The sequence below is a fragment of the Maniola hyperantus genome, chromosome 4, assembly GCF_902806685.2.
Source record: "Maniola hyperantus chromosome 4, iAphHyp1.2, whole genome shotgun sequence".
NCBI lineage: Eukaryota > Metazoa > Arthropoda > Insecta > Lepidoptera > Nymphalidae > Maniola > Maniola hyperantus.
This window is the reverse complement of record NC_048539.1, coordinates 8,133,467-8,151,965: the sequence shown is the minus strand read 5'-3', so window position 1 is coordinate 8,151,965 and position 18,499 is coordinate 8,133,467. Positions and strand designations below refer to the sequence as shown.

At 35.7% G+C, this 18,499-nt stretch overlaps 1 protein-coding gene across 3 annotated transcripts in view; it reads left to right on the top strand.

The window, feature by feature from the left end:
- The window catches only part of LOC117997054 (multiple C2 and transmembrane domain-containing protein-like), a 47,166-nt gene that overhangs the window by 22,077 nt on the left and 6,590 nt on the right, over nt 1-18,499 (top strand). For all 3 annotated transcript variants that reach the window (XM_069498311.1, XM_069498312.1, XM_034985229.2), the window contains exons 2-9: nt 5,355-5,487; nt 10,129-10,262; nt 12,105-12,248; nt 13,268-13,451; nt 15,636-15,829; nt 16,739-16,958; nt 17,312-17,457; nt 18,341-18,480. In XM_069498311.1, the coding sequence (XP_069354412.1) occupies nt 5,355-5,487; nt 10,129-10,262; nt 12,105-12,248; nt 13,268-13,451; nt 15,636-15,829; nt 16,739-16,958; nt 17,312-17,457; nt 18,341-18,480 (1,295 nt within the window). The remainder of the gene's footprint in view (nt 1-5,354; nt 5,488-10,128; nt 10,263-12,104; nt 12,249-13,267; nt 13,452-15,635; nt 15,830-16,738; nt 16,959-17,311; nt 17,458-18,340; nt 18,481-18,499) is intronic.

The following is an 18,499-nucleotide window of genomic DNA, read 5'->3' as shown; positions in this document are numbered from 1 at the left end:
ACCTCAAAATAAAAAAGGAACCCTTATAGGATCACTTCGTTGTCTGTCTGTCAAGAAATCTATAGGGTACTTCCCGTTGACCTAGAATCATGAAATTTGGCAGGTAGGTAGCACACATAAGGGGAAAAATCCGAAAATATATTTTAATAGGAGAAACTGACCGAGTATATAGGACGTGAAGCTCAAACCTGCACCGATAGCCCGCAGCAATAAACAAGATTTTCAGAAATTTAACTCGAGCTAAGATGGACACGATCACGTTATCTGTGAACCCGATCGGCCTCATCTGTGGCTGATCCAACTCGGCTGGGCAGAGTGTGGAGTCCGTGGCGTGTGGAAGTCCCTACAAGAGACCTATGTCCAGCTATGGACGTCTATCGATTGAAAATAATGATGATGATGATAATAGGCCACCTTTATTATGGCAACTTCGATGCGATTTCTATACTATTCCGAATAAAATATAATGTTTTTTTACACGTTTATTACCTGTTATCTCCCAAAGCCACCGTGATCCAAACAAACATCCAAACAAACGTTCCTCCCAGTTGGGGACGATACGCAGAGAAACTATCAGCTTTTATAAAATAACGAAGGTCTGGCACGCGCTGGCTCTCTTTCTAATAGTGAGCTGCAACATGGCTGCAACCTAAACAAGCTTGACTTTCAAAATTTACGTGTACATCTCGTGACGTAACTACGAAGAAAATATACGAAAAATACCGCTGTCCTAGCTTTTAAAAGTGGTTAAATATTATATCTCTCTTATCCATCGATGCTCTTATCTAAATATATATTATAAAAGGAATAGGTGACTGACTGACTGATCTATGACCGCACAGCTGAAACTACTGGACGGATTCGGATGAAATTTGCCATGCAGATAGCTATTATGACATAGGCATCCGCTAGAAGGGATTTTTTAAAATTCAACCCTAAGGGAGTAAAACAGGGGTTGAAATTTATGTAGTCCACGCAGATGAAGTCGCGAGCATAAGCTAGTTAAGTATATTATCTCGGTAATGTCTGATGCACTCTTCGTTTTAATTAATTATAATAATGTTATTGATCTACAATAAATAGTTGCAATAAAAAGGATAATAAAAAGGATAAATATTACCTTTTTTATATATCCGGAAAACAAAAAGTTCCCACGGAATTTTTTAATAACCTAAATCCACGCGTACGAAGTCTGGGCATCAGCTAGTTACCTATAAAGTAGCGAGTAGAGCTACTCATTTTGATAATCTCGGGTATATAACATTATATAATTAAAAGTATCTAGGTAGTTTATTATGATTTAATATTCATATTATGTATTGTTAATGTGAATTAGAAAATATAAGAGTGCACTATTTCAAATATTGTCAGAAGAGTCAGAAATATTGTATTACGATATAGATAAATGCCAGAAATTTTGTACTAAAAACTATAAAGTCATCTGTTGTATAAGGAATAGTTCTATTATCTTTAGGGGTCCCCAGATGCAACGAGCGCTTGGATAATAAAAACTTTACTATAAATAATAAACGTAAAGGACCAATCCGACCAATACATTGTATGTATGTATGTATACATACATACAATGTATGTATATACTTTATTGCACCACAGAAACACAAATGACAGGTTACAAAAAGAAATCTTAATAAGTAGGTACAAAAACATAGTAGGTACATTATAGGTATATAATACATATTATTTTTTACTTTTAGAGGTTTTTACTGTCGGGAATTTTTTTAAAGTGTGAAAAAGAATGAAATATTCTATCATTTGCGTTATCAGTAAAGACAATAACGATCGGATATAAGTCAGTCTTGACTATTTAACAATCTCTACGGTCCTTTGTTTGAGATGGCTTTTTTGACCGTTGATTTTATCGAAATAAATATGTTTTTGGGTATTAAAATATCGGTTAATCTGTTATAGTTTGGTGATCTGGCAGGGACTACTGGGCCCCAATCGATCGTGGGCCCTGGGCAAGTGCCGTGTGATGTTCTTCAATCATTGAAGAACGTCACACGAAATGTGACATCTCGATGAAAGGTAGCGGTGGCGCGGTAAAATTCAAATTTTGGATGCGTTTGTTCGCAAGAACATAATGTTTTTGCCATCATACAAAATATTATATTAAATTGATTAAGTATTGAAGGAACTTACATAAAATCTAGGTATATAAAAATATAAAAAACATTATGTTTAACAATTTTAATTAGTGGTCCACCTAGGTCCTGGAAGCAGCCCAGGGGGGGGGGGGGGGGTCCACCCTTGGTGCCAGGTTGTGTCGTCTTGCTGAAACCACATGTCGTCCAGAGCCACGCCATCCAGTTGAGTTTAATTACCTAAAAGAATACCCACGTTCATGATTTATCGCAATTGTTACATTAATCATAACTGTAGGTATATAAGTATTATACCTAACCATTGAATATAGTTTTGTTAAATTGCATGCCCTTAAACGTGGAAAGCGATGACCGGAGAGGAAGGCCACTTTTGAGAGACAGCAGTATCCGTAAATCGCTTAGAGGTCATGGCACCCGACAGTCTGTGCATGATAATGTAATGTTGAGTGTTGAACCTTGAATATGACTAGATTTTCTGTTTGTACTTTTTAGGGTTCCGTACGTGAAGAGTGCCAAAGGGACTCTATTACTATCGCCGGCACTCATGCGATCCGAGTCCATACATATTTTTATATATAAAATACGTTCCGAAGTTGTCATAGAACTATCTGTATAGTTACGACATATGACGTAGATATTTTTTATATCCGTATTTTCACTCGGATTTGGAGCGGATGAGTGCGTGATCGCTCTAAGCTTGCTCTAAGCCCCCGCTGTCTGTCCGTTTGTGTGTCCGTCCGTCCGTCTGTCTGTCATGGGTTGTATCTCATGAAATGAAATTTTCACAGAGTGTGTATTTATATTGCCGCTTTCACAAATAATAAAAAACCAAGATGGCGACTTTTGAATTTGCCGCCATGTAATTAAAAAACATTTAAAAAGTACATAGTGTATATCTTGTACGAGACCTTTTATGTGCGAATCCAACTCGCACTTGACCGGTTTTATCTTTAGGAAATATTTTTGTAAGCTTAGAACCTATCTATCAGCTTAGAAGAGGAAATTGTTTATGTTGTCACCATTCGTCATCAACCCATTGTTCGCCAGCTAGATGCGAGGGTGTAGGCCTTAGTCCACTACGCCGGTCAAGCGGATTGGCAGACTTCATATAGGTATACCTTTGAGAACGATATGGAGAACTCTCAGGCATGCAGGGTTGTGGATAATATTATTATATTACATATACCTATTATAGTTTGAGTATAAAATATTTCGTGTATAAAATATCATTTGAGTATAAAATAAATAAGTATCAAAGGATACCTACTTTACCTATCCAACCAGTTTTGGTAGCTTAAGGTGTCAATTGCGTAGAACGGTACTAGCCAATCTGGCCGGATTCACTCAGGGGAAATTTGATATACTTACCTATAAATACTTGATAATATGTTACTTCTGGATAAAGTAGCTTTCTAATAGTGAGAGAATAATTATTAAAATCGTTTCAGTAGTTTCGGAATTTATCGAAATTTATAAACAAATAAATCTTCCCTCTTTTTGATATTTAAATATAGTAAAATTGTAGTATAGTTATAGACTATACCTTATTCCCGCGACAAAGCGGGAAAAAAAGCGACTTACGTTTTTTAAAAATCCCGTTGAAATTTTCTCAAAATCCTTCCTGAGTGAACTTCAAGCGTATACTCAAGGAATAGGTAGGTAGGTACCTATATTCTCCAATTTTCAAATCTCTAGGTTCCAGGCTGTGCGTTGTCCGTCAATCACTAACGGAATGTCTCTAAGAAACTGTTTATGTATAAGAATATGTCAATACAAAAAAAAAAAAATTAAGTACGATGAGGAAATATTTTTCTTAATGCCGTTCAATGCCATATTAAAGGGTTGAAATTTACATAAGTACTTACCCACCACTCGTTTTCCAATCCGTTCTTCATCATCAACCTTTTCAAACATTTCATTTTTTTTTTTTTGGTTGACTGATTCCGTTATAAGTATATTTATAATAAAACTATAACTGGACGATTTTTAGGGTTCCGTACCTCAAAAGGAAAAACTGAACCCTTATAGGATCACTTTGTTGTCTGTCCGTCCGTCTGTCTGTCTGTCTGTCTATCTGTCTATCTGTCTGTCTGTCGGTCTGTCAAAAAACCTACAGGGTACTTCCCGTTGACCTAGAATCATGAAATTAGGCTGTCTTCTAGCAGACATTAGGGGTAAAATCTGAAAACCGTGAATTTTTGGTTACATCACACAAAAAATTAAATTGTGGTCAGGAAAAAAAACTAATAGTTAGTATTTTCAATTTTCGAAGTAAGATAACTATATCAAGTGGGGTATCACACGAAAGGGCTTCACCTGTGCATTCTAAAACAGATTTTTATTTATTTTTATCCATCATAGTTTTTGAATTATCGTGCAAAATGTCAGAAAAAATTCTCTTTTCAAATTCTTGATCCTACTTACTTACGGTTTTTGTAGTTATTCTCAGATGTGGGCAAAACATAACTCCTGTAGCATCATAACCCATTACTGTCGTGAAGTAAAATTCATGTGCGAAGTTTCATAAGAAGAATGGTTCTATTCTGGCTTAGTGGGAGTAATAGGAAAATCTGTTGCAATCGAAGAAAGTTTTAAATAATATACCTGCTTATTAGTTAAATATCTTTGGTAGATTACATTTAAACGAAACATACGGAAGTTACTGTTTAAAAATATTCTTGTTTATACTTTACTAGCTTGCAACACCCCTATTTTACCCTCGGGGTTGAATTTTCAAAAACCCTTTCTTAGCAGATGTCTACATCATAATAGTTATCTGCATGCCAAATTTCAGCCCGATCCGTCCAGTAGCTTGAGCTGTACGTTGATAGATCAGTCAGCCAGTCAGTCAGTCAGTCACCTTTTTCTTTTATATATTTAGATTTAGTTTGAAATAGAAAAATGTAAGTACCTAAGGTATGGAAATATTTAGAACCCCTAAGTACAGATTTTATATTCATTTATTCGCTAAGTCACTAAATAGGTACGAAAGCTCTAGGAGAAAAGCAGTACCAAGCGTAACTACGCGCAAAGCTCAGCTACTAAGCGCAAAGCTTATCTTATGAGTGGCTACGACACGAAGTTCTACAAAATTTAGATGCTATTTACACGCACATAACCTGGACAGCATCAGAAAACCAGAGCTGCCTCCAATCCTATGTTATGTAGACTGAAATGTACCTACCTATGTTTTATTTTTAATCGTATTAACCGTAAATGTATTTTCAACAGGTCTATTCCGATTCCGGACGGCCTGGTGATGGACCCGATGTCGCCCACGGCGCTTGCAGTCCCCGGTGAACTTATGGACCGCATTGGCAATGGGCTGAATATACTTAGGGACCACGGCAAGAAAGTTCAAAAGGTTAACTTTTTTTCAGATATTTTTATTTAAATTATAAACTTTCTGACAATATTAAAAAATACATAAAATGTATTTTTTAATATTGTCAGAAAGTTTATGACAACATTAAAAAATTACTTTCTGACAATATTAAAAAATACATAAAATGTATTTTTTAATATTGTCAGAAAGTTTATGTATGCATGGTAACGCTGATAATAGTGTTATGGAAGAGCGGTGTCTTCTAACACTGAAGTAGTTCTCCTACTCCTAAAAGAAGGCTCCAACCTCTTAAGAGTTAGGTACTTGTAAACCTAAGTTATTTGAAATAATCTATTTTATTGATTTAGTTTATTTATACAAAAAATGTTTGAAACAAAGCCTCAAGCTCAAGCTTTAAATATTTACATTTTATGCCTTCTTCCGCATGCATTTCGGTTGTTAAAAATCCAGTGGTAATGCTTCGATTTCCCGGAACAAAAATAACCTATTATTATGTTCGTTTCCGGTATGCTAGCTATCTCTGTATCTTTTGTCAAAATAGGTGTTCGGCAATGAATATTACAATCATTTCTTTCAATTATTAAATACCTACTAAGTATTTCTTTTCTTTTCTTGCATAAAAAAGGAGATAAGAAAAATATTAACAATTATAGACCTATCAGTTTAACATCAAATATATATAAGGTTTTTGCAAAAGTAATATTGAACCGAATAACGAAAGTGCTGGACGAAAACCAACCACTAGAGCAAGCTGGATTTAGAGAAGGTTTCTCGGTGCTAGACCACATACATGTAATAAAACAGCTGATTGAAAAATATTCTGAGTACAGCACGATATTTTGGTATATAATATATAATATATATATAATATATATATATTATATATTATATATAAACTTGGACAAGAAAGGCAAGGGATAGAGAATTATGGAAAGGGTTAGAGGAGGCCTTTGCCAGAGGGCAAACAGACACCAACCAGGCGCAAACAGATGTCGTTCCGGGATCTGATATTGTTAAATTATAAATACATAAGTGCTTTTTAGTAGTACCTAATGAAATTAAATAAGTGTAAGTTGGCAAGAGACCTGATGGATTGACGCTGGTTCCCTGGGAACGGGGACGGGCGCTAATGTGGGACGCAACTTGCGTTGACACATTGGCCCCGTGTCATATCAGGAAGACAGCATCAAGACCGGGAGCCGCAGCAGAAACAGCTGAAAACGGCAAGCGGCGCAAGTATGCCTCTCTTATAGAGAGTTACATTTTTGTGCCGTTTGCCGTGGAGACCCTGGGGCCATGGAGTCTTAGTGCTAAAAATTTTTTACGAGACATTTCACCGCGATTAATAGCCTCAACTGGTGACAGAAGGGCTGGCTCATTTTTTGCGCAGCGGATCAGCCTGGCTGTCCAGCGCGGAAATGCAGCCAGTATTCTTGGCACCATTCCACGCGGTCATGATTTATATAGTAATTAGATAAGGCTAGCTTTAAGTTTTATTGTATTAAAAAAAAAAACAGTGTAAGTTAATAATGATTGTAAATTGTACCTAGTAAATGTGTCTATAATAAAGGCTTAATAATAAAGTATTTCTAAAATATACCTACAGGTTCTGGTTTGTACTTATGCAGTTTTTTTTTCCAAAATCGCCACTACGTCCTACGAGTCCCTAAAGACCTCTCTATCTCTATATCTTCAAGTTTTCTCTATACTAAATCTTTTTTGACCTAATAAGTATACTTACTTAACTAGTGTTCCACTGAGGAAAACCAAGGGAGAGTTTACAATAAAACCCAACTTAAGTATTTTTATTTAAACCACTATTTACATCCGTCATTGTTTTAACCTTATATCCGCTACAATCAAACCAAAATTACCAAACATCTTAGTAAATCAGATCAAGTTTTACATCCTGCATGACGTCAAGTATAATCCAAACCCCGCAAAAAATATAGTAAAACCACAACAATAAAACACGAGTATTTATTAACTTGTTATTATAGAGTTTCAGATTATTTCTTGCGCGTAGCACTCAACCAGTTTATGCATGTTTTAATAATTACAAATTACTGTATTTTAAAAAGTGAACACAAATTCATGCGCTTGTGTGTGTGAGACAATACACCTACCTACGCATATCAACACTGGCTTGAGACCGCACGAGTAGATATCTACTCATGTGCTTGTGACCTAGGGTTGGGCGCGGATAATACGCACCTTTTGACGCCTCCGAGCGTGCTTCAAAAGATGGCGGTCCGTTATCAGGATTTGCCTATCTATAAATAAAAGAAGAAACTGTCAGGCTGATATTATATCAACATGTACAATGTACCTTCATTCTACATAAATTTTGCATGTAGGTTAGCTCTATAGCTAGACACCCACTTAGGAAATAATTTTTAGAAATTCCGTCTTACCTGAATGCACAATATTTATACTTTGGTAGTTAAAGTAATCTATCGACAGATTACGGATAGATTGATTAATTTATTAATTTCGGCTATTAGAGAAAATAAAATAGAAAAGAACATTTGATTTTGTATTGCTAAATATTTCTGATGCTTTGTTAAAGCATTTCAACGTCTTAAGATATCTTTGAAACATTAATAAATTGTTTATTAAGTATTCACCTAAGCATTCTATATGCGAACGACCGGTCTACCTTCGAGGTTTTTGATGATAAAAATGAACTGAGCTGGTTTTTTAGCATACACTCTATTACAACGTTTTAGTGTAGAGGTAGAGTTGTTTTGCTTACAGCAATGTGTGTCTAACTCATTGTCTTATATGGTTCGATATTATTAGCGATTTATTGTTAATTACGCAACCGGTACAGATACAAGCCACAAAAAGTCGTATTTTATTGACAAATCAGTGAAGTGCTACTTAAATACAGTGTCTTTCCTCAGTCCTGTTTAAGTCATCGATCACGCTGTATCATTAGGAAGTATATTATTATACAGTTTATAAAAGTATATATTATTTATAAAAGCCTTTGTTGCAAATTCAAGCAATACTTGATCAAAAATTTAAAAAAAACACTAATGTATTTATTAGGATTTTTACGGAAATAGGTACAGACTATTTTAACCGCCGTGAACGAACCTCATTAAGTTGTTTATACGCGGTAGAGAAGGAAGTGGAGTAAAGTGATTTATGTAGTGTGTTTTAGTTCTAGTAAAAATGTGTGATTCTAGTTTTGGAACAGATTTACATGAAGATTTTGCAGCTATACTCGCTGTGAGTACCAAGTACCTACGCTTCTTTAAATTCTACGTAGATACACACAGTAGGCCCTATAGAAGGGGTAGTACAAGCTCCTCGCCTAACAACACCAGTTCCCGACCTTGAAACGGTGGCAGAACGCTGATCATTAAAACCTATATACTTTCTGGGTTCAGCTCGTCTCTGTGCGAGAGACACCTTTAATTTAATTTTAATTTAAAACAACTTTATTGTTACTAAAATTACAGAGAGTAAGAATACAGGATACACTTAAAAAACAAAGGGCGACCTTATCACTAAAGTGATCTCTTCCAGGCAACCCATACTTAAGAACTTATAGAACTGTAAGACGGGAGTCGCAATGTAGTTATAAATAAACCTTCTAATCTTAGTTGAAAAGTAATTTTAAAATTAAAACCTTTTCATTTTGACGACCTTCCTGTCGCAGTGGTGAGCATGTGGTGATTTGGGAATTCAAGTATAATCTCTAAATTGCCTCTGGTCTGGTCTGGTGGGAGCCTTCGGATGTGACTAGTTACCAGCCTACGAGCAAAGCCGTGTCGCCAAGCGATTAAGTGTTCCAGTACGATGCCGTGTAGAAACCTTTAAGAGTGTATGGGCTTAATAAAATCTTCAATACCAAGTTAGCCCGATTCCATACTAGACTGCATCACCACTTCCCTACCACCAGGTGAGATCGCAGTCAAGGGCTAAGTTGTAATGTAATAAAGAAAATTGCAAAATACGGCCTTCTATGACCATCAAAACTTGTCTAGGTATCTATTTGGTATTTTGTACAACTCTAGGTGCAAGGTAGACATAATATCCAGGAACGAAATACTGGACTGTACGCTCGCACCGAAAAGTTTAATTGCAGAAACCAGCTCAGAGAGAAGAACGAAAGTAGGGAATGTAATACAGTTAGTATAGGAACTAGAACCATTAAGTAAGGACATTCCATATTTATCTTCACCATACTTAATTGGGTATGACTTTAATAAAAACTGCCATCATATCCATTCCAAGTTAGCCCGCTTCCATCTTAGATCCCGCAATCAAGAGCTAACTTGTAACTCCACCACGGGACTTCATTATCTACCTAACGAAAACCTGCATCATTAAAATTATTAAAATTCTGGCTGATACCCGCGACTTCGTCCGCGTGGAATTAGTATTGTAAAAATCCCGTGGGAACTTTTGGTTTTCCGGGATAAAAAGTAAGCTATATCACTCTCCAAATCTTTATATATACAAATGCAAAAAAAGTCAATCCGTTGCACCGTTGTGACGTGATTGAAGGACAAACCCACAAACCAACAAACAAACACACTTTCGATTAATAATAATGGTACTGATGCAAAAACGAACTCCATCTAGTCACTACACTATTGATTCCTAAAATGCTAACTTGTATCAGTATGTTATCTTTTGTTACAGTATCTCCTAAAAAACAGAAAGTTTGAAGTTGCCAAAAAATCATGGACGTCAATAGTGAACATTGTTTTGATCGAAGCCAAAGACTTGCCAGATTTGCCTGCGAATGGCTCTAGCGGACTGTACTGCAAATTCAAGTAAGTGTTATAAAATGGTTATAAAGCTTGCTTTCAGAGTAAACAAGCCTCCTTGGTTCAATCCTGTATCTTTCTATTTATAGTTCTTATTCTTAATTCATAACTTTATAAGTTTAGTGGGTATGCACTATGCACGGATTCATATGAACTGAAGCTGCTCAAATGATTAGCTCAAAACTACAAAATATAGTATCTCGGAGAATTTGCCTTGTAATGCGTCAGGTACTTTGAGGCATAGCGTCTAAAACCTGTGGATGACTCTAGCGGATACAAAATTAGTTACTTATATCCATTTAGTTATTTTTTATTGATGTGAGTTTTTTTGCAGTTATTGAACTCGCGACCTCTATAATGTAAAAAAATCTCTCTTGATTGCATTTTTTGTTCTGTGCGGTTTATACGGTGGTAGGAAGTGGCAAACGTTGGAGACGGGTACTTGGTACATTGCTCAAAGACTTTCTAAGCAACGTGGCATACCACGTCCTCCACGTATTACGCCAAAAACGCCTTACCCTCTGTTCTATAATAAAAGTATCAAGACCACGGCATCAGAGGAACTGGGTACCTACTACAAGCCTCCCGTCTAGCGTGCCCGATACTCTTTCGTCAAAGTATTTTTTTTAATTAGTTTATTCTCGTGACTTCATCCGCGTGGACTACATAAATTTCAACCCACTATTTTACTCCCTTAGGTTGGAATTTTCAAAAAGCCCTTCTTACCGGATGCCTACGTCATAGTAGCTATCTGCATTCCAATTTTCAGCCCAATCCGTCCAATAGTTTCAACTGTGCGTTGATAGATCAGTGAGTCAGTCAGTCAGTCAGTCAGTTTTATTTTTAACCGACTTCTTATATATTTAGTTTTATAGATTAGAGCTTGGCTATAGTCACTCTGCTGGCAAATGATGATACAGCCTAAGATGAAGCGCGCTTGCTTAGAAGATGCCCATCCACTCTTGACTTGTCTGTTAGCTCACGTTGTCATCATCAATAATAATTCGCCTGGCGGTTTGTTTCCATATTATTTAATGAACATGCGGCAACTAGCTCTTCCAAGTACGTGGTACTTTTCCACGCCACATCAGCTACGAGTATTTGACTCTTCTGTATAAACAGAGTGCCTATACAAGATGACTGAACTTTTTTTGTGTAATATGATGTTAAATATTATGTATGGACTGTGATATTATGTGACGCAAGCAACATAATCATATTAATTAATTTTTGTCAAGGCTTATTATAAGATCGTATATCTTTATAATTGTATAGTACATTTGATAGTTCGACAGTCAGAGTCTCCGCAGACCACAAACTTTTTATCGGCCGATAGTTTGGTCGGTTTCTTAATCAGTATGAAGATATGTAATGTACAATTTGCGCACTTACATACATCTTCATACTGATTAAGAAACCGACCAAACTATCGGCCGATAAAAAGTTTGTGGTCTGCGGGGACTCTCATATGACAGAAACAGATTGCGACATGTTCATGGGCAGCGGTCGATAAAATTACTCATCAGGTGACTTGAACTTTTTTCGAAATGTAAATCGCATATTTTTGCGATTTTAAACTTTCACAGGCAAAGCAATTGTACAGCAGTTGGAGATAATTTAAGCATCAAAAAACGTACCTCCTGCCTTTTGGAAGTGGGTTAAAAATAATTACACGTCCAACTTCCAAGATACGGAACCCTTAGTGCGCGAGTCTACCTCGCATTTGGCCGGTTTTTTTTGTTTTAGTTGATTTATTTTGAAAACACCCGTATATGAATACTTAATATTGCGCATAATGTATGTCATATTATTAATATTTAGATGTGTCAAGTTTGTTTCTTGTTTTAGGTTGGGTGGGGAATCCCACAAATCAAAACAGGTCCACAAAACAAAACCAATATGGCGCGAGAGGTTTAATTTATACCTTTACGATGATAACTCTCTAGAGGTCAACGTATGGCACAAAATAAAGCAAAAAAATTTTATGGGAAGGTAAGCGACGACGAGACGATGTATGTTTACAGAAACTAGTTTACACCCAGTGGTATGCAATTATGCATAGGGTTTGAAGCTAGTGATAGAGCAAGAACCTGCCTTATTTTCTGAGTGAGAAAATGTTTGGGATAGAGTGGTGTTTGTACTACTTACTCTATCTTACACAATTTGTTACTAAGAAAATAAGACAGATCTGGCACTATTGGGATCTTGGTCTAAAATTATTAGTCAGGTTTCAACTTGGGTAAGCAGTGCTTTTATGCCTCTATGACCTGCATGCCTACACCTGCTTACGACTGAGCACGTCATATTTGTTTAGCTACATCCTATTTATTACAATAATGGTGCAATTTAAGGGTCTCGGAAGTCATTAATAATATAATTTTGAATAGGTATTTGTCGTATTTCGTGATGATGACGTTATTACCTATAATGATATTATCGCAAGAATTATTTATGAGTGTCATTAACGCTCAACTGACGTTTATTTTTAGACTAGATGATGCCCGCGACTTTGTCCGCGTGGACCTACGAATAACAAACAATAGGTACAGTACATATTTTTATTAAGCTATATCTGTGCCAACTTTTCTCAAAATCGGTTAGCGGCTGAGCCATCAAAAGGTAACGGAGAGATAAAATACACTTTAGCATTTATAAGAAACTAAAATATTATGCCCGTGATTTTGATCGCGGCTTTCTGAAAATTTCGTTGGAAAATTTTTGTTTTCCGAAATTAACCTCCCCGAAGCCCGTCTCTGGGATACAAGCTTCTAACAAATTTCGCCAAATCAGTTAACGGATGTGTCGTGAAAAGCAAGCAGATAGACAAACAGACTAACGCATTTTCGAATTTGTAATATTATTATTTTTTGCATGAAATTAGCTTGAAACTGAAAACAGCAGGTTTATCAAGTCATAGAGAAGGCAGTTTATTAGTGCACTGAGAAAGCCTTGGATCCATTTTCTTCAAGCAAATATAAGTAGGTACTTAATCCTCATATTTATTACACTAGGTGTGTCATCGACCTGTCTCAGCTCGAGAAGGAGAAGACGCACGATCTATGGCAAGAGTTGGATTGCGGATTCGGCTCAGTTCACCTGCTGATCACCCTCAGTGGATCAGATAGGTGCATAGTCGCTGAAAACGTGCTCACAACAAACGGCGTGCATCATGAACCACCTACGGAAGAAAAGTTTGTGAGTACCTATTTTATTACTAGATGATAGAGCCCGCAACATCGTCCGCGTGGATTAATGTTTTTAAAAATCCCATGCGAGTTCTTTGATTTCCGGGATAAAAAGTAGCCTGTCCTTCCCCGGGATCCAAGCTATCTCTATATCAAATTTCATCAAAATCGTGACGTCACAGTCGGAATTAACATGGCGGCTACGGTATCATGCGTTTTGGATATTTTTTGTAGAACCGATAAAAAAAGTGAAATTTTGAAATGAATTAGCAAATTCATTATATAATTTTATAAACTCGCTTATTGCTAATAGGTACTATCTAGTTTATACATTTTTAGATTTTTTCTCGCTTGGTGTAAAATACCGTCCGCAATATAACGCCAGCTCCCATCCAACATACTGGTGTTATTACGAGGCCATAGCTAAAATATTTCATAAAGAACTCTAAGTTCAGTAAATCTTTATTCTTTATCCGTTCCTGTATTTAATGATGCATTGTTTCACGCTAAGATCAAAGGTTAGCATAAAATAAGATGTGATTGACAAGTATCCGTTTAGTTGAAATGACGCACAAACCTACTCATTCAATTAACAAGTTATAATACAAAAAACAAATAGCGATCTCTTGTGTTTATGTGGACATATGAAGAAACGAAATATTGATTATCATCCATAAATCTTAAATATATAAAAGGATTGACTGACTGACTGATCTATCAACGCACAGCTCAAACTACTGGACGGATTGGGCTGAAATTTGGCATGCAGATAGCTATTATGCCATAGGCATCCGATAAAAAATCATTTTTGAAAATTCAACCCCTAAGGGGGTAAAATAGGGGTTTGAAATTTATGTAGTCCACGCGGATTTAGTATTCGAAGTTGTCAATACGTCGTCATTATATTATAAATATACTAGAATAGATTGCTTAAAATATAATACTCAAACCGCTAAGACAAATTATTATGTAACAATTCCTCATTTATCAATCAATTCTGAGGGAACTGGTAAACACGCCAAAACTAAAGACTCTACTCTCCCTACTCGGGTAAAAATACAAACAATAATATAACGTTTGACCATTTAGCATCGATTGAGGCTAGCCAAGGCTTGGGCCTTTTCTCACGATGATCCCCACTAAGGTCAGTTTGCTTATTTAGAATATACATATATAATTTACATAGAATAGAGCTACATTTGGGACTTTTGTAACATTGAAATTTGAATAGTCTCTTGACGAATTTTGTTAAACCAAAGTAAACTTATTAATATTAGTAAGTATTATTGTTTATTCACGAAATGCATTGTGTGTAGACTTTGCATAAATACAAACAAAACTCTTGCCTTCATACTACCTTAGTTATGTTCGATTGAGTAAATAACATTTTTACTTTTTAACACATACTCTATCGCAGTATACTTTTTCCAAACTTTTTCTAAAAACGTTTCTTAAACCCATACTACTGCACTGTGGCATTCTATAAAGTTTTAAATACCTACGAAAGTATGTAATATCTGTATGTTACCTTTTTCGAGGCTTCAGCTGCTAAACCGGTCTAGATTATACCTAATTGGCATAGAAATAACTTGCCCCTTTAATTCCAGAAAATTAAAGAGTTCCAACGAATTTTATAAGAAACTTACATTCTCGCAGACGAAGTCGTGGGATCAGCTGGTTCCCTATAAATGTACTACATCTCAATGCATATTGTCAACCCTTTGTCAACCACATGTGGCTCACTAGTCACTATGCTAGTAAAACATTCCATGATCATCATCAACCCACCGCTGAGTCTCCTCTCCGAATGAGAACGGCTTAGGCATAGTGTTCTACACTATCCAAGTGCAGATTGGGAAACTTCACACATTTTTGAGAACTTTATGGGGAACTCTCAGGCTCTCAACATCACCTGCCCGCGGTATCCTTATTTTTCTACAAACGAGGCCCTGTCGATCGACAATTGGCGGTATAACCATTTTAAATTAGCTAGACTGGATAAATATCACAGGCCTGCGTCGGGCAGCAGCGACACCGGTGTGACCAGTCTAGCCTTACGATAACAAATATCAATATACCTGTCCAGGGAGGTCATTACGGATAAAACTTGTATTGGAGGATACACAAGGCCAAGGCTCCTAGTCCCTGGTGGCAGCGTCTATATAAAATTTTAATTGCCCTTGAATGTTTCCAGCAATGGTACAGATTTGACAATTGGAGCGAAGTCGGCCAGCTTACTGTAACCGTACATGGTGCGAAAGGATTGACTGCGCACAATATTAGTGGTAATATCAACGCCTACTGCGTGCTAGAGTTGGATAACTCAAGGGTTCAAACCCATACTGTTAAAGGCACCTCGGAACATAATTGGAATAAGAACTTGAACTTGTAAGTAATAACTTTTATAAGTATCTATTCGTATTTTCATCTTCGAAGAAATAAAAATTAATAATATTATTATTATCTAAACCTAGTAGTTCAATTTATATTGCGTGGGTAGTCCGTGTTGGAGTACACGAATAACTTTACCCTAATTTAGGCAAACCGACTGAGTTTCGGAAGTTTCCGTTAGCTATGGGCAAACCTATAAAGCTTGCCTGAAAATGGGCCTACTCGACACCATGCATGGGTCGTTACCCCGAACCCCATTGATTTCATTAGTATTCAATATTCATCAATGTATTAGGTATATCGTAATATCCTAATCGAAGCTAAAACTGTAAAATAGCACATGTGCGCAACATAATATATTATTATTATATTGGCGATGATTAAACTAACGATAAATATAAAACATCGCTTTTCATTAAGGAATTATAAGGTGTAAAGTATACCTACAATAAAGTTATGTAATTCAATACAAAGTTGTATAAAACATATATCTACCTTCAGTTATCCTTCAATTTGTTTGATGGCAATACCTACAAGCGTACCTACTCGCTTTTTATGTGTTGAACTTGAAATACTATAAGATTTGTATTCTAAAATTTACTTATAAGTTAACATTGAATAGAAAATAGAGTGAAACTAGGTAACCCAGTAGGGTAAATATGTATTTTAATATGTATCTGTCGCTTGCGCTCTCTGAAAGTACCTACTTCTTTGCCTATCCACTCCCAGTCGAATGCATGAATGAATGAAATGTATGAAAATTTGAGTACCTAAACACTCACTTTCTTCAATATTATACCGGTATTTGGTAATCACAATGTACTCGAAAATGAGGATCAAATACAGTAGCCGTACAAAACATCTACCTACTAATACGCAAGCTAATTATTATTAATCCTTTTTCAGTGAAGTTAATGATGTTACATCAACATTAGATATCACAATATACGATGAATCAATGATACAGTCAATGAAAGGTGAAAAAATAGGTAAAGTCTCAATACCTTTGTTAAGGATAAATAACAACGAGAAGCGGTGGTATGCCCTCAAAGATAGGTCGAAGAAGAACAGTGCCCGGGGGAACTGTCCTAGAATACTTCTGGAAATGTCACTTGTGTGGAATCCGGTGAGAACTATAAAATACACAATTTAGAACGTAATTTATATTTTACTAGCTGTTGCCTGCGATTTGATCCGCTTCCCGCGAGAACAGTCTTTTCCCGTGGATTTTCCAAAAAAAAATTCATTCAAACTAATTAAATTACAAACAAAACAAAAAAAGAATAAACCAATTTGGTGCAGTCGTTTGGAAGTTACGCGCGTACATACATTTTGGTGATTTATTTTTATTTATATAGATTTTGTATATTTCGTAAAATTATTTCTAATGTACGAGTACACATTTTCGTCTTCGAAGATTTATTCTAATATTATTATTTTTGCATCAAAAGCTGTTGTTAACAAAATATACATTTTCAGGTAAAGGCATCCATGCGAGTATTAAGCCCAAAAGAAACTAAATATATGCAAAAACGAGCAAAATTTGACATCCCTCTCATTTATAGTAATTTAATATTCGTCAAAAATATATTCAAAGTTTTCCAAATTGGAAATGAACACTTGAAGTAAGTTGAAATTCATTATTCTATTGTTAGTAAGTCAATACGATTTATAAATATTTATTATATACCGTTCTATATTAACTAGTACAAAGATTATTGAACTTACATCATTATTATGTTAAAATCTAACATGCCGAGTTACATCCATCGTTTAGCACAAGCAATTTCATTCGATTTGGGTCACTAAAAATGAGAGCTTTGCGCTCGTTGAACTCTTTTTCACTAAAGTCGTATACTTTTGTTTGACTTCTTATCCGAAACTTGGGTAATCATTCATCTAAGGTTTCAAGGGACTTAAATTGACATTTTTGATTGTTTCATGTTTTTTTAAGGTTTCCCAAATGCAATAATATTTCGCATTATTAGAGTTGGTGTGGAGAGAGTTAGAGTTCAAGAAGTACCTACTTAATATATATAAGTATATAATTATACCTACAAAAACGTTTGCGCTTACTTTAAGTTGAATATAATAGTATCTACTCAAAAATTCACGGTCTAGTGATTATAGTAGGTACTTTGAACTAATGAGATTCATAGGAAGTCATAAGTTTTATTACCCGCTGCGATTTATTTCACATTAATCTCATCTACCCAATTTTATTGTTTTTGGTAATAATAGGAAATTCCGGAAAATCCCATGGAATTTTTAAAAATATAAATCCACGCGGCAAAACGGATTATTTTATGTAAGCTCAACAATCGAGTAAACTCAAATTCAAAAAGTTCATTGAATGCATCGACTTGTTGCTCTGATGTCATATACCTTCTCCTAACATAAGTCATACCATACCCTTACCTGGAAGGTAAAGGGGAATTTATTCATTTCTTATGTTATTTTTAATTGATTTTGATTAAACCCATGAATTAATACATATACTTTTTTCAGGCGAGTGTTTGAATGGGACAATCAAGAAAAATCAGTGTGTGCACTAATCGGATGGCTGATATTTTGGTACTTCTTTAGAATGTGGATGACGCCTCTTTTATTAACCTTGCCTTTTGCCCACTACTGGCTCACTCAAAGAAGTAAGTGCCTTTAATTTAG